Source organism: Ranitomeya imitator, chromosome 2 (assembly GCF_032444005.1).
Source record: "Ranitomeya imitator isolate aRanImi1 chromosome 2, aRanImi1.pri, whole genome shotgun sequence".
Classification (NCBI taxonomy): domain Eukaryota; kingdom Metazoa; phylum Chordata; class Amphibia; order Anura; family Dendrobatidae; genus Ranitomeya; species Ranitomeya imitator.
This window is the reverse complement of record NC_091283.1, coordinates 572,552,674-572,576,422: the sequence shown is the minus strand read 5'-3', so window position 1 is coordinate 572,576,422 and position 23,749 is coordinate 572,552,674. Positions and strand designations below refer to the sequence as shown.

Genomic DNA, 23,749 nt, shown 5'->3' with positions numbered 1-23,749 from the left:
ATGTTGCGTAAGCTTCAAACACTGTTGAACATGATTTTGGCATGAACCAATTGTACTTGATGATTCCAGGTCTTTCTAATTACTGATAGATTTCAGTTGGTGTCGTGACTTTCCATGGCTTTTTGCACCTCTCTCGCTTCATGTGTTCAATACTTGTTGCCTGTGTCTTTTCTCATCATTGCCGATAACTTAATTAATGGAGATTTATGGTTTGATTTCTTTGCCTATGTGGATTTTATGAGTTGTTACCTACATCTGTTGAGAATTTCATGTCAGTAGCACCTTTAGAAATATATTTAGAGATGTATTCAATACTTATTTACCGGCTGTACATACATTTGTTTTTCTTTAACTTTTAACAATGTTTATTTCCCCGTATCACAATCTATATTAGAAATCTTGCAATTGTCACACTGTCCACTTGATTTTTTTTAGACTTAACTTCCTGTTTTAGGAAACAACATATGTACAAATAATCCACACTGTGGTGAGATCCCGACCGTACCTTTTGTATTGAGGTGTCTATTGAGCCTGTGCAAAGATCATTTTGAAGGGAAAGGGAGCAGGATCAGCTGTGACATCGCCTTTTGCAATTGGTAGATCCTGTTATTGGCTTTGTATAGCGATGTTGCCTGTCATTGCAATCCTTTCTCTCATGTAGAACTAGAGTCGGCTGAAAACTGTTCCTGAAAGAAGCGGTATTATAAGTCTAAAATAGGCTGTGTGTAAATTGTTTGGTTACTAATTTTTATTCATTTTTTCAATAGGTGTGATTTTAAAAAAATACGTCTTTTTTTCAGTTATTGTTATACTGATTTATTAAACCGTAAAATATTTTCTGATGACACATTCCCTACAAGAGCTTTCTTCTATGTTGATATCCAAATCACAGGATTGTCCTTGACTATATATCAGGTGGACTATATTCAGACTGTCATATATCCATCTCCTCATAAAGGAAAATTCCCGTCATCTGTCTCCGTCTGCTTCTCGCTCTCATCTGACACTTTACTTTCTATTTCTGTTTAGGGCAAGAAATATCATAAGTCCATGATAAATGGAATAGACAGACTATTATGCGTTACGATCTGTTTTTCATTTGCTTGGAAGTCGCTAACAGATTGCGGCTCGGTTGCAGCTGTTTCTCCTCTTCTCCGAATATATTGGTTCCTGTAATGTCTTAGGCTATGTACAAATGTCCAGTAGTGATCGGTTAGATCTGATCCAGCAGCAATCTGTTGGCAAAAAAAAGTTTTAAATCCGTTTTTAAGTAACTGATCTCTGTTAAATACTTTTTTCCTTTTTCTTTTTTTTTTTATATTGAAGTCTACGGAAAATGGATCCATTAATTAGCTATCCATTTCTCTTTTATTTGTAGTGGATCCGTTTTTTTGCTTACTGGATCCAGTAAGCAAAAAACAGATCCGCTACAAGTGAAAGAAAAATGGACGGCTGAAGTCTCACGGTGCTAGCGGGGATGTCACAGAGGTCACGGCAGTTCAGCCCGGATGGAAACAGAAGTTCAGTGATCGTAGGTAACCTCGATGACATCACCGCCAGTCACGGAGGCTGCGCACGCAGCAGTGCAGTCACCAGTGGTTCTCAGCCTGGACTTTCGCATCTTGGCACCGTCCAGGTTGAAAACTGTTTTTCCCCCAGACATGGATTACGGTGTGGGACAGATTGACAGGTGAGGGATATTGTTGTTTTTTATTTTTGGTTTATTACAGGAGAATGAGGGTTTTGGAAGAATTAGGCGAGGTCATAAGTATGGTTTAATTGAGATTTTTAAACAAGTCTGTGTCATTTTTTCAATTAAAGGACTTTATTCTTGGTGTCTGTGTTTTCATACAGTGTGACTATGGGGTTAGTAATGGAGGGGCGTCTTATTGATGCCTCTCCATTACTAATCTTGGGGCTTGATTTCACCGAACAATACAAAGGTGACATCAACTCCCCGCCAACTATCACCCCACATGCCGCTGCTACAGAGAAAGTGGGAAGAGTCGGGCAAAGCACCAGAATTGGCGCATCTAATAGATGTGCCTTTTCTGGGCAGCTGCAGGCTGCTATTTTTAGGCTGGGGGGGGGGGGGGGGGGGGGGGGGGGGGGACTGTGTTAGTATCCATGACCCCTTAACAGCCTAGGAATACCAGCCCCCGGCTGTCTGCTTTAGCAAGGCTGGTTGTCAAAAATGTGGGCAGCAGGTGTCGGATGATGGGAGCAGTTGTCCCATCAGCTGACACCAGTGACAGGAGGTAAACTTTATACCTCCGATCACAGCTGAGCACTCACGCTGTCTTTTAACAGCGTGCGAATTGCGGCTCTCTGACCGGTGAGGATGATTTCACCACCGATCAGAAGCAGTGTTTGCCGCGCTGTCATGCACATGACAGCGTGACAAACACCTGATGTTCGGCCAGCCGAACCCGAACAGTAAGGCCACGTTCACACGTTGCGGTTTTTACCTCAGATCCGTGGCATTTTTGATGCTGCGGATCTGCAGCAGTTTTCCATGCGGTGTACAGTACCATGTAAACCAAATCCGCTGTGCACATGCTGCGGAAAAAAACGTGTGGAAACGCAGCACTGTATTCCTCCGCCACTGTAAAACAATACCGTTGAGTGATACTTGAGCAGACAGCCGGGAGCCACACATGAGGGGCCCATGAACCACATGTGGCTCCCGAGCCATAGGTTGGGGACCCCTGCTTTTTAAGGTTTCTAAACTTCAATGGGATAAGAACGATATTTCAGAATTAGAAACCTGAGTTGAAATGCATTGAAATCTGTTTTTTCTGCATTGTAGTTTTGACCACCCCATACCAGTCTTCTAAAGCTGACCATACCTAAGATGCTTGTTGGCCAAACGATGGTTCCAAAGAATTCCAGTCTCCCCCATAGATATAGGCCCTCGACTGGGTGTTGTTGTTTTTTTACCATGGGGAGAGAGGAGAAAGCCGCTTCCAGGCATCTCTGCCTTATTTCTCAAAAGGATTGGGCATTGAAATTCCAACTTTCTGATCCTTCAAATGATGTTGGGGAGAGCTAGGAAGCCTCATACATATCAGATGGTCGTCCGGTCTGGCAGAATTGGCAGGTCTGGACAACTTTCATCAAATGTGTATGGGAACCTTTTGGCTGCTGGCTCAGCTATAACTTATGCTTGTATAGGAAGTTTTCCGAGTGGTTATGTTATAATTCCCTGGCCAGTGTTTAATTCTTGCGTAAACAAGGATTAGACATGTTGAAATCCAGCATGGTCAACCCGTGATTCTCAGGTGGGACTCATGCATGTTAGGTTGTAATTTTTTTTTATTTCAATTGTAGAGACTTGAACAAAATATCAAAGATAAAACAGCAGCGTACATACAAAAGGTCAACGTGCAAAACTGCAATATGGTACCTTAACCAGACTTTATGGTCACATTTGTCTGGTGTGCATTTCCAGCTTTGTCGTAAACTTTGATAGGACAGTCGTGGTTTTGATTCCAGGCAGCTGTATGGTAATCCTGGTGTCATTGTCTGTGGTATTATCTAGGCACCAATACAATGTGTAACCTATAAACACTTTGGAGGGGGTTGGCTAAAGATCACATCCTATTAGAAAGTTGTTTTACATGAATTCTATAAAGAAGGCCCCATCTCCACCAACTGTTGTGTCTGTAATCATTGCAGGTCTTGAATGAAGAATGTGACCAAAACTGGTACAAAGCTGAGCTCAATGGTAAAGATGGATTTATTCCCAAAAACTACATAGAAATGAAACCACATCCGTGAGTATTGTTTAGGATTGATTGAGAATAGGTTTGGTGGTGTATAAGATTCCTTCTCTTGCTGTTGAGGTGCGATATGTGTGTGACTTATTTCCTAATTAGGAGAGGTATGGGTTGAACTTTTATTGTATGGATTCTGTGTTGCCATATGAATTCAAATTATAAAAAAGGGCAAGTCTTCGAATCCCATCAAGCAAAAGGACAATAATAGAAACTGTGCTGCAATGCCATATATTCACAGAAAAAAGTGGAGTGCATCCCACTCACCACCACTGTATAGTTAAAGGGAAGGTACCGCGTTTGTAGGTCATTAATAAATCACTGTAATGTAGCATAACATGCTGCTATAAGCAAGTTTGAAATGCATGTGAAACAGATTTCATGTGTTATATGAGTTTAAAGAATGCACTGGGGGCTGACATCTTTGTTTTGCAGCAGTAGCAGGGCACTATCAGTGTCAGATTACGGCACCCCATGGACATAGGGTCAGCGCTGGTCTATTATCTACTATCTGTAACATTGCAGCAGCATTAGCAGTGAGCTGGGCACACCTCTGTGGGCTGCACAACTCACTGCTGTAGGTGTGACTAGCTGCCATTTTATTATAGCCCTGTGCTCTCTATCGCAGGACAGAAGAAGCCCTCACTGCTCCTCTGTACTCCAGGCAGGCAGTCCTGGGCAGACATCCTCTGCTCCTCACAGGCTGCCCTGTGTGCTTCTCCTGCTGTCTCCGCCTCACCCCTCACACACAGTCCCTGTGATCACAGCCTGCAGAGAGGGAGGTGACACCTGGAGAGAGAGAGCAGGGCAGCTGACAGGACAGGGATTAAGGTGGGGGAAGGGGGATGGCAAGAATGTTATTCACAAAAAATGCTGCTGAGCCCACTGTGTTCTGCTCCTCTGTAAACAAGCTGTGCCTCTGATGCAGTAACTGCTGGTGATAGCAGGTCACAGGGCAGTCACATACAAAATGGCTCTGCCCTGTGATGCTGCTCTTCATTCTGCCCCAGGGATATTAGACCACCCAAAAGGGAAGGGAAATGGTGATGTCAGCAGTTACTGCCCCAATTTTGCTGCTGGTAAATCTTACTATAGCTGCTTGAGGTCTAAAATGGAAAATGCTCCCCCTAGTGGTAAATATGTATATTTGTAGAAAAATATATAATATTTTTCATATAGAAATGTTTGCAAACATTGCATTAATACATTTTAATTACTATTTTGGGCTTAATTTCACAAAAAAACAAAATACAAGAAAACTGGTGGCACCTTCCCTTTAACGGGAAAAGAAAAAAAAAATTGCCAGCAGATTGTTTTATGTCGCCATTGGTGATATCCGTGAAGAAATCCTCAGGTGTCTATACAAATAGCTTTGGATCCGGTTACATGTTAGATCAAATAAAAAGATGATCAAATAAAAAGATGATGGAAAAATCATTGTGTAAATCTTCCAAATTTTGCATCAGGGAAGAAATATTTTTTTTAAATAAAAGCGCTTTGTGGAAACCATGATGTTAAGCGCAGTTGCCCTGGAAGAAGCCGAGATTGCTGGTGAAACCCTGGGTCAGGCTGATCAATCATCGATGCCATGAGCTAGTTCTATACAGAACATCGTATTTCCAAGTTTTTATTTAAGCCTTTTTTATATGCAGTTTTAGCCCAGTGGTTTTTTCAACTTCATATGTCGAAATTTGGTCAACAATACCTTAACCCCTTCCCGACATGCGCCGTACTAGTACTGCTCAGTGGGAACTGAGTTCCCATAAACCGCAGTACTAGTACGGCGGCACGATGGCGCGGACTCACGCTGAGCGCCACGGCGAGCGCGTGCCGGTATCAGCTATATATGACAGCTGACACCCCGCAGCAATAACCACGATCACTAGTGCCGATCTTGGGCATTTAACCCCTCTGATGCCGCTGTCAGTAGTGACAGCGACATAGAGGGGCATCGCGCAGGTACGGGGGCTCCCTGCGCTCTCCCACCGGAACAACGCGATGCGATCGCGTTGTTCCGGTATTCTGGAAGGAGTCACCGGATCCAAAATGGCCGCGGGGCTCCTTCCGGCTCCTGAAGTGAGGTGGCTTGCTGGCGCCTGCTCAGAGCAGGTGCCGGAAAGCCTCCTGCACTGTCTGTCAGATCACTGATCTGACACAGTGCTATGCAAAGTGTCAGATCAGCGATCTGATCTAATATAGTGATGTCCTCCCCTGGGACAATGTTATAAAGTGTAAAAAAAAAAAAAAATCCCCAAATAAAGAAAAAAATAAATATTTTCCAATAAATCCATTTATTTATGTAAATAAAAAAACAAAAACAATAAAAGTACACATATTTGGTATCGCCGCGTCCATAACGAGCCGCTCTATAAAACTATCCCACTAGTTAACCCTTTCAGTGAACACCGCAAAAAAATAAATAAAAAACAAGGCAAAAAACAACGCTTTATCATACCGCCAAACAAAATGTGCAATAAAATGTGATCAAAAAGATGAATATATATAACCATGGTACCGCTGAAAACGTTATCTTGTCCTGCAAAAAAAAGCAGCCATACAGCATCATCAGCAGGAAAATAAAAAAGTTATAGCTCTCAGAATAAAGCGGTGCAAAAACAATTATTTTTTTATATAAAATAGTTTTTCTGTAAAAGTGGCAAAACTTAAGGATCTGAAGTAAAAATTTTGTGAAAAAAAGTTAAATGTTCAATTTTTTTTTTTAAACATTCCAAAAATTCCTATGAAGCACCTGAAGGGTTAATAAACTTTTTGAATGTGGTTTTGAGTACCTTGAGGGGTGCAGTTTTTAGAATGGTGTCACGTTTGGGTATTTTCTGGCATATAGGCCCCTCAAAGTCACTTCAAGTGTGAGGTGGTCCCTAAAAAAAAAAAAAAAAGGTTTTGCAAATTTTGTTGTAAAAATGAGAAATCACTGGTCAATTTTTAACACTTATAACTTCCTAACAAAAAAAATTATGTTTCCTAAATTGTGCTAATGTAAAGCAGACATGTGGGTAATGTTATTTATTAACTATTTTGTATGATATGACTCTTTAATTTAAGGGCATAAAAACTAAAATTTTCGCCAAATTTACATTTTGTTCGTAAATAAACGCAAGTCAAATCGAAGAAATTTTCCCACTAACATGAAGTACAATATGTCACGAGAAAACATTCTCAGAATCACCAGGATCCGTTGAAGCGTTTCAGAATTATGACCTCATAAATTGACAGTGGTCAGAATTGAAAAAAATGGCCTGGTCAGGAAGTTGAAAACAGGCTTCGGGGTGAAGGGGTTAAAGGTATACCCAATCCTTTCTCTCATTACCAGAAAGAACAGCAAGATATTGCAGCCAGCACACAATGCCACACTTTGGGGGCCATCATTTATCAGCGGGTGGTCCTGGGAACCAAATCCACTCCTATAAGGAATATGACAGTAAATCTTTTTTATTTTTTTTCTCTTGTGCACCTGATTTTTTATCTTCTACTAATTTTCCAGGTGGTTTTTTGGCAAAATCCCACGTGCCAAAGCAGAGGAGATGCTGGGGAAACAGAGACATGATGGTGCCTTTTTGATCCGAGAGAGTGAAAGCGCTCCAGGAGACTTCTCCTTGTCAGTCAAGTGAGTAGTTTGAAATGGTTGTCACTGTATGATCGCAATCTGCTCCGTTTTCAGGCTGCCAAGCTCTCAGTAGCTTCATGTATAAAGTTGTCATTTTTCTCATAGGTTTGGCAATGATGTACAACATTTCAAGGTCCTGCGGGATGGCGCAGGAAAATACTTCTTGTGGGTTGTAAAATTTAACTCTCTGAATGAGCTGGTCGACTACCATCGGTCCACATCCGTGTCTCGGAACCAGCAGATCTTCTTACGTGACATCGAGCAGGTGCCACAGGTACACGGGGGAGACAGAGCCACAAGTTTACCACAGGTATATAGAGGGGGGAACCTAGGAGAGAGACTGTTCAGCAGATTTGAGAGGTGTATCTTTATCTATTCTGCCAAGGTATTTAAGGTGTTAAGTTCTCAGTTTAACATTAGATCATTATCATTTCGTAGTTTAACCCTTCAACTTCTCTGTTCAATAACATATCTTCCTCACCTTGTATGTATAGCATTATTATAAAAATGTAACACACAACTAACCTTTCAACATTTCCCTTTACAGCAACCTACATATGTTCAGGCACTGTTTGACTTTGACCCCCAGGAAGATGGGGAGCTTGGATTTCGACGAGGAGATTTCATCCAGGTGGTAGACAACTCAGACCCCAACTGGTGGAAAGGGACATGTCATGGGCAGACCGGCATGTTTCCACGCAACTATGTGACACCTGTCAACCGCAATCTGTAACTAAAGCCTTCACCGGACCAGAAGCCAAGAAGGAACACAGGCAGACGTACCTGGGAGGGATTGACTACGACGCCAATTGGAGCATAGAGATTGACTTTGGGGTGAATGGGCACATGGACGACCAAATAGAAGAGCATGGACCGACTACCGACAGACAGGGGAGCACGAAATAAATTGCCCATCTACTCAAGGAACAGGTGAAAATAAATCAAATTCAAAGGTATTATAAAAGGACAGAACATGGGGGTAAAAATAAATCAGACTTAAAAGTGTAGGGATTTCTCTTAAACTGACCAGTAGAGATGTGGCTGATATGACTTTGGGAAAAAGACTAGCTCAAAGATGCAGGCAGAGGCTTAGAAACATGAATGTGACACGTAGGCTTCCTCGGTTGTCTGTCTGTGCTGTATGCCGTTGCTTCTTGCAAGGGGAATGACCATTTGCCTCTGCGTGGAACTCCTTTCGACAGGGCGGGAGGGTGGGCAGTTGGGATGTTGCAGGCTTCACGGGGAGGGATTATACAATTGTGGGGACTGATTTAGAATGCCAAAACTTACCTATAAATTAAACCGGAAACCAGAGACTTTTTTTTAAATTAACAGATTCCCTTTACTGCTGCTGTTCCACCTTTATTTCATTTCTTTCCACATTTTTTTCCTGTTTACCATGCATGTGTGTTTGCAACGCATTCGATCCAACACGCACCTGTAAAATAAAATGTACAAAATCCAACCATTTTCTCTCTATGCAAATCGTGGGCTCCTGGTGTGTTTGCAAGGAACATTGAAAATCGTGTCCTCAGATTTCAGGTCTTGAGGTTAAAGGCAAGTGCTACAGGGATGGCACCCATCATCTAACCTGCAACAGGCAATGCTTTCCAATTCCCCCAGACCGATTTACTTATCTACTCTTTGAAGATGGAAATTGCTCCTGTGTTTTGCAACGAAGAGTTTGCTTTCTGGTTAGAGCTCTGATAAAGGGAAGGTCGCACTACAACAATATAAAGTACATGGCACTTCCTCCTTCATTTATCAGCCTTATGATTTACATAATACAGATAGTAAGAGATAAATAAAAAAGGGAACTCTGTCCTGTGCAAGCTACACATGTAACTCGTATTCTTCAGAACTCCGTGTATTAACATTAGAGGTAATGATACAAGTGCCAACGTACGAGGGCTGAGCTTTGGCCTTGATGCAGCCATATACATTACATTAAATGGTCCCTCTGAGAGGGGCTGTGGACAACCTGGGTGCCAGTGTTCTGAAATACAATCTAACATACAGTGATTATCTACAGTACAACTGTAACGCATCTTTCTGCCCCTTTCTTTTGACGCTGTGTCTTGGCCCATCATAGTCTGCTTCCTTCAGGCCTAAGTGAATAGGGTTAGGAACGCACTGGGACCATATGATTGTGTATTTGGGGGATTTGTGTATATCCTGCATCCTTTGCAGATGAATAATGTGTGTGTATATATATATAAAAAAAATCAAATCAGTGTTTAAATAATTAAGAACAGCTTCTGTATTTAATCCTTCAATGCATCATTTGGTAGATAGTTATTAACTGTGAATAATAATAATAAAAAAATCATGTATTCTTCATCTGACTGCTAGTGACCTCATTTCATATCTGTGCATAACTAAGTTCTAGTTAAATAAATATCCTCTTCATTTTCCTATATACGTGACTGGTGGACATAGATTTCATTGTTTTTACATTTGCTAAATGATATAAGTATTTATGATTTTACTACTCAGATTAGCCAAGCACTGTACCTGGTCTGTACCGCCACTCGCTCAGTCTTTGACCACCACAAAGTCCTCACTATGGTTGTGCTGGGGCACGGGACACCTACTCTGTCAGCTATTCATTATGTAAGTGATATTAATGTCCATTGTGGGAAAACCCTTTCAAAGACAAGGGGCTCAAAAATTTAGACAGTCATTATTGCTTGGTACCATATCATCATCATCATCCAGTGCGCTGTACAAAACCTTTATAAACAAAAAGTGAATAAAGATCAAGTGCAAACAAAGGCTTAGAAGCATGAGGTGTGAGAGCTTCTCAGAGTAGGTGTCTGAAACTGCTGCCAGCACATATTTCGAGCTGCAACCAGTCATATGCACAGATTGGGGCAGGTTTCCTGTAGAAACAATGCTGGAGACAGGTGTCTTTATGCAATGGGGGAGCAGATTTCTGTCTGTCTGAGGGGTGGCATCGTGAATAAGCAGAACTGATTTTTGAAACTCCGCCTGACAGGTTTACGAATGGACACATGGTAGAGCTGAAGCAGGAGAAAGCGAACTGGCCAAAAAAAAACCTTATAAAATGTAACTTTTAATAAGTTTACTTTAAAAAAGAATTTCTTACCCAAAACAAAGGTGAAAAATGCAACGTGCAAAATATGTATTTAATACATACATGTAATTTTAAAGGGCTAGTAAGAACAGAAGGTAGGCTGGTATGATGGATAGAAACCTAACCCTATACACTTCTGTCTAAGGCCTCTTTCACACATCCGTCGTTTGGCTAACGTCGCAATGCGTCGTTATGGACAAAAAACGCATCCTGCAAAGTTCATAAAGAACAAGAAGAAAGCTGAATGGCACTAAGAAACAGGTGAGTACTCACTGTTTGAGCAGTCTTAGCAGAGTCCAGTAGGATGAGCTGAGTCAACAACCCCACCAAACGGTAATCCACTGGAATAAGGCATGCTTGCTTGAAAAAACATGAGTGGAAATCCAAATAGAAAGAAAATAGCAGCACCACACATGTCTTCCAGTAAAAAAAAACCTTTGTCCTTTATTTTAACAACGTGCTGTTGACATGGTTACAGAGGGCAGTTCACTGGACCCGTTGAAGCGTATACCACGCGAAACGGCCGTAGTCCATTAACCTAACCAGTTCGTCTTGCAATTATCCTGCCCTCTGTAACCATGTCCACAGCACGTTGTTAAAATAAAGGACAAATGTTTTTTTTTTTACTGGAAGACTTGTGTGGTGCTGCTATTTTCTTCCTATTTGTTCCTGCAAAGTTGCCCACAGGATGCGTTTTTTCTCCATAGGCTTGCATTAGTGACACATTGCTACGTATGGCCATACGTCGCATCCGTCGTGCAACGGTTGTGTTGTGATTTTGCGGCCCGTCGTGACGAAAAAACGTTCAATGTTTTTTCGTCTGTCGGAACCGCCATTTCCGACCGCGCATGCGCGGTCAAAAACTCCGCCCCCTCCTCCCCGGAACTCATAATGGGCAGCGGATGCGTCAGAAAACTGCATCCGCTGCCCACGTTGTGCACTATTGGCACAACGTCCGTTGGTACGTCGGGCCGATGGATGTGTGAAAGAGGCCTAATACAGTAATATAGTTGATTCCAACTGGAAATAGTGTCACCTATAAAGTTTTTGTACCCGATAGACTTCCTTTAAGCTAATTTGTGTTGTGTGGCTGCACACAAGCCATTTTACAAGGGTCTGCCATTAGCCTATAGTGCAGGTTTAGACAGTTGTACAATAAGGAAAGCTTTATCATTGTTCACTAGCTGTTTTGCTCCCTTTAGAAGTAGTGCTATTCTGACATTATACTTTCTGTCCTCATATTAATTGGAAGCATTTAAACAGAAGCAAAAAATGTAAGAGATTTGCATATATAACTTATCACCAGGAAATGGCTGCGCTGTGCTCCAGCATTTATCTGTACGAGCGCTGGCAGGGAATGCTTCATGGCTCTGTATCTGACCTGGGCAAAATGCAGCCCAAGGGCCACATCCAGCCGAGGCCCTGTAAACAGTGGCCGTAGCCTACAGGCTGCCCCATGCCCTGCCCAGCCTGACCGCTGCCGCCCACTGTCACTGCTATCTGCATCCTTGGGATGTTGAATTAATTCCAGCCTATTAGTTCGGCCCTCCACAACAGTCACGGTCTCTCATGTGGCCCCTCAGCAAAATGAATTGCCCACCCCTGGTCTATATGATTTTAATCTAACACTGTTTTTATACACAGCGGTATAATAGTTTCTTATAGAAAGAAAAGTATCCACTCTAATGCTATGATAAGAACATAACTTACATCCAATTTGTATCTATAGATTGTGACTTTCGGCTCAAGGGGAAAGGGATTTCTCATGCTCTATGGACCTTGCTGGTATTGGCATTGAAAACTAGTGGTTTCTGAGGACTGGCCCCAGCCAAAATGAAATACTCAACTAGCCGGGTCAGAAAAATAAACAGCGTCCACACTTGGCCCAGTACATTATTGTCTCTTTTCCTCGTTATTTTTACTATATGTATATTTTATAGTTTTTATTACTACATTTTACTATGATTTGCTTTCCCATCACACTTGTCCTGTCATTCTGGGGTCACCTCAAACAAACAAATCCTATATCCACAGCAATAAACTTTGATCGGGGTCAGGGAAAAAGAGAAATATAATGCATTCCAGAATAATGAAGAAAAAAACTCTTTGCACAAAGCGGGCACAAAGTGACACAAGTAGCTCTTTCGAAATTACCATAATAGCTTGTCACTGTGCCAAGTTTCCCTCCCTGACATATTAAGGATCAAAACAACCGACACACTGTAGCTGATGTATGTGAACACCCATGGTTTTCCAGTGCAAGACTTATGGCCATGAAGGTCTTAATGCGTCTCTAATAGACTAGCAGTGGTAAAGTGGGAGATCCAGCAAAACTGCCAATATTATATCATCTAAAACATCTTTAAAAGGAACCTCGTAAAAAAATAAAAATAAACCCCACCCAAAATTTAATTTCTACATGTTTATAAGATAAGATGACATTACTGTCACACTGAAAATAGAATTATTCTTACCGTTAATTCGGTTTCTAGGAAACTTCCACGACCGCGGTACTGGAGGATGTCTCCCCGCCCTAATGGGGGACAGGAAACACAAAGAGGTTAAATACCCTCCCCTTCCTGCCATCTCCAGTGTTTTTTCTGGACACCGTAGTATGTATAGTTACCACTTAAGTGCAGGAATCATCCAATAAAATCATCAGATAGGGAGGGAAATTAGTGCTGTCGTGGAAGGTTCCTAGAAACCGAATTAACGGTAAGAATAATTCTATTTTCTCCAGTCACCTTCCACGACAGCGGTACTGGAGTAGTACCAACAAATAATTTCTAGGGGGGGACAACCGCCTGCAGAACTGTTCTGCCGAAAGTTAAATCCCGGTTGAAATCAAGCCTGTAGTGCCTGGTGAACGTATGTACTGATGACCAGGTGGCAGCTCTGCAAATCTGCTCCGTAGAAGCGTCACCCCTCTCTGCCCATGATGTTGACACCGACCGTGTAGAATGGGCCTTTAGTGATGGAGGAGGTGGTAGATTCTGGGATGAGTATGCCAGAGATATGGCTTGTTTAATCCAGTTGGCGATAGTATTTTTCGTAGCCTTTCTGCCTTTGTTCTTCCCGGAGAGTTGAATGAAGAGATTTTGGTCAATCCTCCAACTCTCTGTTTGTGAAATATAATGTAACACCACTCTGCGGACATCCAGAGTGTGGAAGGACTCTTCCTTCACATTAGAAGGATCCGGGTAGAATGAGGGCAACACTATGTCCTGACCTCTATGAAAGTCTGATGTTACTTTAGGTAGGAAGGTAGGATCTAGACGCAGGATTATACTATCAGATGTTACCCTTAAATAAGGCTCTTGTATGGATAGGGCATGTAGTTCTCCTATCCGTCTGGCCGAGGTAATAGCCACTAAAAAGACCGTTTTTAGGGTAAGAACCTTTAATGAAGTCTGCGATAAAGGCTCAAAAGGATCTTGAGTTAGACTCTTAAGGACCAGATTAAGGTCCCAAGGAGGAGTATTGTTGAGAACTCTGGGACGGATTCTAGTTGCTGAAGTAACAAAGCGCCTGATCCACCGATGTTTGGCTAGATCCTGATCGAAATAGGAGCTAAGTGCTGAAATTTGTACCTTTAAGGTGTTAGGCTTAAGACCCAACTCTAGACCCTTTTGCAAGAAGTCCAGAATTTTGGCAATATTTGGATGAAATGGATTAGGAATGTCTGGAAGATACCACGATGAAAACCTCTTCCAGATTTTGGCATAAATGGCATTTGTTATGGGTTTTCTACTGTTCTGGAGAGTATGAATTACTCCATCCGAGAGACCTCTTGCCTTTAGTATCTCGGCCTCAGAAGCCATGCTGAAAGATTCAATCTGTGAAGGTTTGGATGCAGCAATGGACCCTGACGAAGAAGATTTTCCTTCTGAGGTAGACACACTGGACCTTCCTGAGCCATGTCTAACAGGGCGCTGTACCAACTCCTCCCTGGCCATGTTGGCGCTATCAAAATCGCCGTAACTCGTTCCAATCGGATCTTCTGTAGAGTTTTCGATATTAATGGGATCGGAGGGAATGCATAAACAAGGTCGAACCTCCATGGGTGAGAGAACGCATCCATGCCCAGTGCTCTGTCTGTCATATTTAAGGAGAAATAAGTTCGCAGCTTGGCATTCTGACTGTTGGCAAAAAGGTCCACCTCTGGGATCCCCCATCTGGAAATCAGGGAGAGAAAGACCTCCTGGTCCAGACACCATTCTCCTGGATGCACATCCCTTCTGCTCAAGAAATCTGCCTGGGTATTGGCTGACCCCTTCAGGTGAATTGCTGAGATAGAGAGAACGTGTCTCTCTGCCCAGAAAAAAATGTTTGAGGCTAAGGTCTTTAGTTTCCTGAATCTTGTGCCTCCTTGATGACGAAGGTATGCTACCGTGGTCATGTTGTCGGAATATATTCTGACATGGTGTCCTTGAACAAGGGAGGATGCAGCTCTTAATGCTTCTTCTACTGCTTTCAGTTCTCTGAAGTTTGAAGAGCTTGCTCTGATGTCTGGGCCCCAGGTGCCCTGGAAATGGGTTCCCTCGACTATAGCTCCCCATCCCCTTTGACTGGCATCCGATGTTAGTGTCTTTAGTGGGATCTGATCCCAACTGACCCCCTTTTGGAGGTTTCGAACCCGTAGCCACCATGCCAGGGATGCCTTGACATGATTGGGAAGGCAAACTCTCTTGGAGAGAGAACTCTGCTGACTGTCCCAGGATGATAGGACATGGGTTTGGAGGATTCTCGTGTGGGCTTGTGCCCAAGGTACCATCTGGATACAAGATGTTAGAGATCCCAGCACAGAATAGAAGGAGGGTTTTGGCGTGCACTCAGCCTGGATGAAGCGAGGTGCCGGTGTAATGGACCAAAGGCCCCTATATAATGAAATTTAGATTCACCGCACTCTCTAAGGATAATGATGAAAAAGGTTGTGCCAATTTATTAAAGTATAATGGGAGCGTAACAGAATATTGCAGTATATGCGATTAACAACGTTTCGGCTCCACCAGAGCCTTTGTCACGTATTCGCTGTGGAAAAAAGAAATATGCAACACAGAAATAAAATAAATAACATAAATAAAATAACAAAACAATACATAATAATACATTGTAAATGCGATTGGTTGTCCTAAACGTCAAGGATAAGGAGGGAGGTGCCCACCAACACAAACGTATAAGGACGTCCATAGAAAAGCTGACCAGGGAATCAAATGTCTGGGTAAGTTGTGTATCCTGTGGGTAGGGATGATACAATCAGTGCCAGCATAGAAGGATACAGACATAATTGGAGAGAGGCAGTGCGTTGCAACATACCACACAAGAGAAACATCATAAAAGGTCAAGTCAATCCCACAATAGCATAAATGATTACCTTATTTCAGGCACAAGATAGTGTACAGATGGGGGAAATTAGGAGAATCCCAGTGGTGAGCTGCAGGGAACAGTGATATAGAATTAGATGGTATAAGGTAAAGACATAGCGCTCCTAGGAACTGATAAAATACCTTGGATACTGCACTCAGTACTCTAAATGAGGCTCCCTTCGGATATTGTGGACCTGATAGAGGCAAACAGTATGTATGTAATATACCTGTAGATGTCTAATATGCGCCTAGAGAAACTGAAACCTGTTGTACGATGTTTACCTGTAATATCGGCATTAAGAGCGGCGCTCCCGCGCTGTGCTCAGTAGCAGCGTGTGTCAGGTCTGTGGCAGGGACGGCGTGTGTTAGTTAAGACACCGCCGAACCGGAAGTGAGTAGCGCAAACCGGAAGTGACGTAACGCTATTGTGTGGAGCCTCAGTGTGCATATGCAGCTGCTGTTGTGGCAACCTTGTAACTAGGTGCCGCTCGTAGCTCAGGTTAGGAGGCTGTATGGTGCAGTTACAAGCAGTATAGGCATGTATAGAGACCCGGAGGTTAAGAAATAGTAATGTAAAGCTCGGTATCTAACACCACTGGGGGAAAAAAAAGAAATTAAGGACTGACTATTATATGTAAAAAATGCTACTACATACTAAATACTCCAGGGGAACAAAAGGCAAAACAGAATACAATGGGGGTGGGGTTGGGGGCGGGCTGAGGTGACTCACCTATACTAGATTTAGTGGATGCTGTGCAGTCATATGTTAACGGGTCTGAAAAGAAAGGAAGGTAAAATAATTAGAGAATATAACAAGGCTCATATTAACCAATCGATCTCCCTATTGAGCCCTTTGGGGGCCAATGTGTCAAGTTTATAAATCCAATGGGTTTCACGTGCTTTGAGAAGTTTAACATGATCGCCCCCTCTTCTGGGGCGAGGGACATGCTCAATCACTTGGAATTTGAGCTGTGCTACAGTATGTCTGGATTATGAGAAATGCTCTGGTAGTGGTAACCAGTTCTTTTCGCACCTAATGGTAGATTTATGGCTAGCAATTCTGTCCCTGATGTGTTGTGTGGTTTCTCCTATGTATAGGAGGCCACATGGACATTTGATTAGATACACGACAAACACGATAGGACATGGGTTTGGAGGATTCTCGTGTGGGCTTGTGCCCAAGGTACCATCTGGATACAAGATGTTAGAGATCCCAGCACAGACATGGAATGTCGTAGAGTAGGAGCCTTCAGGGTTCTGAATGCCGTTATCTTCTGTACCAGATCGAGTTGACGTTCTCTGGGCAGAAAGGATCTCCTCGCCTCCGAGTCCAGAAGGACTCCTAGGAACTTCTTCCTCCTGGAGGGATGAAGGTCCGATTTTTCTAGATTTGGGATCCAACCCAATGATTTTAGGATTTCTAGAGACCTTGTTAAGTTGGCACTGAGGCGGGAGACTGAGGGAGCGACAATGAGAAGATCGTCTAGATAGGGTACTATGCAGATCCCCTGAAGACGGATGAATATAATGGCTTCTGTCATGATTTTTGTAAAGACTCTGGGTGCTGAGGCGATTCCGAAGGGAAGGGAGTTGAACTGATAGTGTACTATCTCCCGATCCTGAGATATTGCAAATCTTAGGAACTTCCGGAATTCTGGATGGATTGGGACGTGGTAATAAGCGTCCCTCAGATCTACTGTAGTCATCGCCCAGTCCTGTCCTATCAGAGGGATCGCTGTCTTGACCGACTCCATCTTGAACCTCCTGTAGGTTATTACTTGATTCAGGGGCTTCAAGTTGATTATTATTCGGTGCTTCCCCGAAGGCTTCTTGATCAGAAACAGATGGGAATAGTGTCCTCTGCCAATTTCTTGCTGAGGTACTGGGGAAATTACTCCTTCCTGGAGTAAGTTCTGTAGGCCGGAAAGGAATGCGCCCTGAGGGCTGAGACTCTGTAATGAGGTTATCCTCATGTGATGAGGGGGGAGGGCTCTCGAACTCTAATTTTAGTCCATTCTGAATAGTGTCGAGAACCCACTGGTTCGACGAAATGGACCTCCACTGGTTGATAAAGTTTGAGAGACGCCCCCCAACAGGCGTAGTCACTGCTTTTCTGGGGTCTGCTGGGACTGGGGAACCAGGATGTTCCTACCTTTCCCCCCTTTAGGATAGCTCCAGCGTCCTGATTTGCCTTTCCCTTTGAATTCCCGTTGGAAGGGTTGCTCTTTTGAGGGACGAAAAAAACGTTTCTTCGGATTTCTCTGTTCCGGAAGCGCTTTCTTTTTGTCCGTTGCTTTATCCAGAATATCATCCAGGGCCTGCCCGAACAGATAGCGGCCCTGAAAGGGAATGGCACATAGTTTTGTTTTGGACGTTATATCCCCACTCCAAGACTTGAGCCATAGAGCTCTTCTGGCTGAGTTAGAGAGAACTGCTGATTTGGCAGCCACTCTTACGGACTCTGCCGAAGCATCGGCCAGGAAGCCCGTAGCTTTCTGGAGAAGCGGGAGAGAATCTAAGATTATTTCCCTAGATGTTCCCTGGGTAAGGTGGTCTTCCAGCGTGCGGAGCCAACGAAATAGGGATCTAGCCACGCAGGTGGACGCAATGTTTGTTTTAAGGAGATTGGTAGAAGTCTCCCACGATCTTCTTGGTAAACTCTCCATTTTGCGGTCCATAGGGTCTCTGAGTTGGGAAGAATCCTCGAAAGGGAGGGTTGTCTTTTTTGACACTCTAGAGACCTGCACGTCTACCTTAGGGGTATCCCACAGAGAGACATCTCCGTCGAGAGAAAAACGATTTTTAAGTTCAGAGGGAACAGAAAGACCTTTTTCAGGTGATTCCCATTCATGAAGGATGAGACTCTGTACATTCTCATGTATAGGGAACCCTTTTAATTTTTTAGGTTTCAACCCACCGAACATCTCATCCTGCACCGATGGCTTCTCCTCCTCCTCCTCAACACCCATTGTCCCCCTGACCATACTGATTAACTCCTGTATGTCCTCTGAGGAAAAATAATATTTTTTACTCTCCTCTCTGGGGGTGGAAGTGGAGCCCTCATTCTCCCACAAATCCTCCGAGCCGGAGGAATGAACTTCACCAGAATCTGAATCAGAAGTAACCGCCGCCGTCTTCCTTTTTTTAGGAGGAGGTGGCGGAGGTAACAGAGACTGGGAAAGGGCCGATACCGAGGATTGCACTTCCTGTTTAATGAGGGATTTAATGCTTTCAAACAAGGATGGCTGTTATGAGCGAATTATTTCATCGGTGCAGGGCTGGCATAGTCTCTTCTTGTAAGAAGAAGGTAGTTTTGATGCACAAACACCACATTTACGATCTTCCGATTTTGTCTTGGAAGATCTGTCCTTCCTAGGGGCAGAGGCCTTGTCTCCCTAAAAAAGAGAGAGAAGGGGACTAAGTATATGGCACCCTAAGGAATACAGGGATAAAGGGACCTTAACCCACTACTCACAGTAGGAGGGAGGACGCAGGGCTCGGCAGAAGCAGAGATAGATCTGTCACCCTCCATGGTCAGTCAGCACTGTAGTCCAGTCAGTCAGACAGGGGGCCTTACCTGGAGGTGACTACCAGGGTTAAATACCGTGGAAGTTGCGTCCCATGTTGTGCTCCTCCTCCCGGTCCCAGGCGTAGGGGAAAGACCGCTATGCCGCCAACAGAAACTGCAGTCCGACGCGCGTGCGTTCCACCGCTGGAACGCACATGCCGAGAACCGGAAGTTCGGGTACTTCCGGTTTGCGCGTCCACTGTTTCCGGCCATGAGGAGAGGAGGAAATGCCGGGGAGCCGCGCGGGGACCCCGGCCGCACCACACCGCTCCGCTTTACTCCCGAAGGAGCGCGGGAGGAGCGGAGAAAGGGTCCCGAGTCCGCACCATGTGGGGAGACGGGAGCAGCGCCGCAGGGAGGAGACACATCCCGACCCAGGCTGCCCGCCTAGGTAAGACCTGAGTGCTCCGATCGCCGGCCACAGCAGCACTACCGCAGGACCTCTTCATGCCCCAATAGGGGACAGGAAAAACACTGGAGATGGCAGGAAGGGGAGGGTATTTAACCTCTTTGTGTTTCCTGTCCCCCATTAGGGCGGGGAGACATCCTCCAGTACCGCTGTCGTGGAAGGTGACTGGAGAAAAAGTTATTATCCAGCCACAGACAATACTACATATTATGCAGCACACACACCGCCCACACAGACACGTGCAGCACACACACCGCCCACACATCAGACACGTGCAGCGCACACACACATCGGACACGTGCAGCACACAGCGCTCACACATCAGACGCATGCAGCACAGACACAGCTCACATATCGGACACATGCAGCACAGATAGCTCACCTGTCGGACACATGTAGCACAGACACAGCTCACCTGTCGGACACATGTAGCACAGACATAGCTCACCTGTCGGACACATGCAGCACACACAGCTTACATATCGGACGCATGCAACACACACAGCTTACATATCGGACGCATGCAACACACACACACACACACACACAGTGCTCACACATCGGACGCATGCAGCACACACTGCTCACATTGGACGCATGCAGCACACAGCTTACATATTGGACGCATGCAGCACACACAGTGCTCACACATCGGACGCATGCAGCACACAGCTTACATATTGGACGCATGCAGCACAAACAGTGCTCACACATCGGACGCATGCAGCACACACACAGTGCTCACACATCGGACGCATGCAGCACACAGCTTACATATTGGACGCATGCAGCACAAACACAGTTCTCACACATCGGACGCATGCAGCACACACACAGTGCTCACACATCGGACGCATGCAGCACACACTGCTCACATTGGACGCATGCAGCACACAGCTTACATATTGGACGCATGCAGCACACACACACAGTGCTCACATCGGACGCATGCAGCACACACAGTGCTCACACATCGGACGCATGCAGCACACACACAGGGCTCACACATCGGACGCATGCAGCACACACAGGGCTCACACATCGGACGCATGCAGCACACACAGCGCTCACACATCGGACGCATGCAGCACACACACCGCTCACATATCAGACACATGCAGAGCACACAGTGCTCACACATCGGGCGCATGCAGCATACACACCGCTCACACATCGGACGCATGCAGCATACACACCGCTCACACATCGGACGCATGCAGCACACACAGCGCTCACACATCGGGCGCATGCAGCATACACACCGCTCACACATCGGACACATGCAGCACACACACCGCTCACACATCAGACACAGCTCACGTATCAGACACATGCAGCACAGACACAGCTCACGTATCAGACACATGCAGCACAGACACAGCTCACGTATCGGACACATGCAGCACAGATAGCTCACCTGTCGGACACGTAGCACAGACACATCTCACCTGTCGGACACATGCAGCACACACAGCTTACACATCGGACGCATGCAGCACGCACTGCTCGCACATCGGACGCATGCAGCTCACACATCGGACGCATGCAGCACACAGCTTACATATTGGACGCTTGCAGCACACACAGTGCTCACACATCGGATGCATGCAGCACACAGCTTACATATTAGACGCATACAGCACACACAGCGCTCACACATCGGACGCATGCAGCACAGACACAGCTCACACATCAGACACATGCAGCACAGACATCGTGCACACATCAGACATGCTGCACAGACACAGCTCACACATCAGACACATGCTGCACAGACACCGCTCACACATCAGACACATGCAGCACAGACACAGCTCACACATCAGACACATGCAGCACAGACACAGCTCACACATCAGACACATGCAGCACAGACACAGCTCACACATCAGACACATGCAGCACAGACACAGCTCACACATCAGACACATGCAGCACAGACACAGCTCACACATCAGACACATGCAGCACAGACACAGCTCACACATCAGTCACATGCAGCACAGACACAGCTCACACATCAGACACATGCAGCACAGACACCGCTCACACATCAGACACATGCAGCACAGACACCGCTCACACATCAGTCACATGCTGCACAGACACAGCTCACACATCAGACACATGCAGCACAGACACCGCTCACACATCAGACACATGCAGCACAGACACCGCTCACACATCAGACACATGCAGCACAGACACCGCTCACACATGAGACACATGCAGCACAGACACAGCTCACACATCGGACGCATGCAGCACAGACACAGCTCACACATCGGACACATGCAGCACAGACATCGTGCACACATCAGACATGCTGCACAGACACCGCTCACACATCAGACACATGCAGCACAGACACCGCTCACACATCAGACACATGCAGCACAGACACCGCTCACACATCAGACACATGCAGCACAGACACCGCTCACACATCAGACACATGCAGCACAGACACCGCTCACACATCAGACACATGCAGCACAGACACCGCTCACACATCAGACACATGCAGCATATACATCATGTATTTTAACCAGTAGTACATTGGACAGCTGTTGGTAAAATGATGCACATCAAGAATTACAAGCATCGCTTAACACCCAATGACGTGCAGTGCCATCATCGGGTGCATCCCCCTGTTTGGTGCGGGCTCCAGCGATGAGCCTGCACCTTTTCCAGCACATGACAGTTGATCTCTGACTTTAATGCTGTTACTGTCAGGATCAACACTACTGCGGCCACCGATCAGTCACAAACACCACTTTCTCTCAACACCTGTGCCTCAGATACTACTGGGGAGGGGGACAATAGGCTGAGCACATCCCAAATGCCACTTCTCTCATCCACTGCCACCATTTGCCATTTTTATAGACCAGTAAGATACCTGCATTGGGTCACATATTAGCACGCGCTATCCAGCTTTCCCGAACCCCTGGTAGGTGATCTCCGCACATTCTGGCATAAATATGGTAACAAAACCAAGATATTCTCTGGCGTTTGGCCAGGGCTTTTTCCCCCTGTTCATTTCCCCCTTTGCTTCACCTCAATACCTGTGTCCTGCAGCCACAGAGCCGCTGATCAGTGACGCACATCACTTATCGGCATCAGTATGTTCACGGGGTTATTTTCAATAAAGTGGGAAAAAAGAATCGGATACAAATAATTTAGATTACTTGATAGGGCTTCCTATAAAAAAAATATTGTGCTGATGTAAAGTAGTCATGTTTTTCTCTGGGTGTGACAAAAGTTTGAAAATTGATCCCTTTTGCACCAAATTTCAGATATGTTCACAAATAAACACAAGTCATATTGAAAAACTTTTACCACTACCATAAAGTACAATATGTCACGAGAAAACATTCTCAGGAACCCCGGGATCCGTGGAAGCGTCCAGAGTTATTACCTCATAAAGGGACAGTGCTCAGAACTGTAACATGTGGCCTGGTCTGGAAGGTGAGAATAGGTTGGGGGTGAGTGAAGGGGTCAATAACGATTAATGCCCTGGGTGCCCCTTGACACCTGAGCTGGCACTCGCCTGCGCAGACCACCATAAGTTCCAGGCTGGGGGTCTATGACGTAGGCGGACACATCCAGTACACTGGGCTCCGTCTGTAGGGATGCCGATGACTGTAACGCAGCTGCCTTTCGTGTCTGTGCAGGGGCTTCTGTAGGAAGCTGTGGCTGCAGCCGCCCCTCACCCACACCGCGCTGTATGAGCCGGGCCCAGTGCGAGCTGTACGGGCCGCACGGTGTGCACTGACTGAAGCGCACACAGCCGGTACCTGCTCGCATCACCTGGGCCTGACTCCGCCTACACACGTGACCGATCACATGACAGAACGTCCTAAAACAATACCAGGTTCTCATTGGAGGTTGAAGGAGGCCTGGCCCCA

At 45.1% G+C, this 23,749-nt stretch overlaps 1 protein-coding gene and 2 long non-coding RNA genes across 5 annotated transcripts in view; 1 reads left to right on the top strand and 2 right to left on the bottom strand.

The window, feature by feature from the left end:
• GRB2 (growth factor receptor bound protein 2) overlaps positions 1-9,739 on the top strand; it is a 56,667-nt gene extending 46,928 nt beyond the window's left edge. Inside the window, exons 3-6 of one of the 2 annotated variants that reach the window (XM_069752180.1) lie at positions 3,679-3,776; positions 7,279-7,401; positions 7,507-7,675; positions 7,949-9,739. In XM_069752180.1, the coding sequence (XP_069608281.1) occupies positions 3,679-3,776; positions 7,279-7,401; positions 7,507-7,675; positions 7,949-8,134 (576 nt within the window). In that variant the 3' untranslated portion in view covers positions 8,135-9,739. Of the gene's footprint in view, positions 1-3,678; positions 3,777-7,278; positions 7,402-7,506; positions 7,712-7,948 lie in introns of both variants that reach the window. The other variant, XM_069752179.1, reaches the window with a different exon arrangement.
• LOC138665036 (uncharacterized) lies at positions 513-23,640 on the bottom strand. Its single transcript, XR_011318416.1, has 3 exons — positions 23,260-23,640; positions 6,566-6,655; positions 513-1,235 (listed from the first exon to the last, which is right to left on the bottom strand). It is a non-coding gene; the product is annotated as an uncharacterized lncRNA (long non-coding RNA).
• Positions 15,607-16,386, bottom strand: LOC138667598 (uncharacterized). 2 transcript variants are annotated; one of them, XR_011318847.1, is made up of 4 exons: positions 16,147-16,386; positions 16,006-16,058; positions 15,873-15,932; positions 15,607-15,733 (listed from the first exon to the last, which is right to left on the bottom strand). It is a non-coding gene; the product is annotated as an uncharacterized lncRNA (long non-coding RNA). The 2 variants fall into 2 exon arrangements; XR_011318846.1 differs by having other exon boundaries at positions 16,006-16,386.
• Positions 23,641-23,749: the final 109 nt, after the last annotated feature.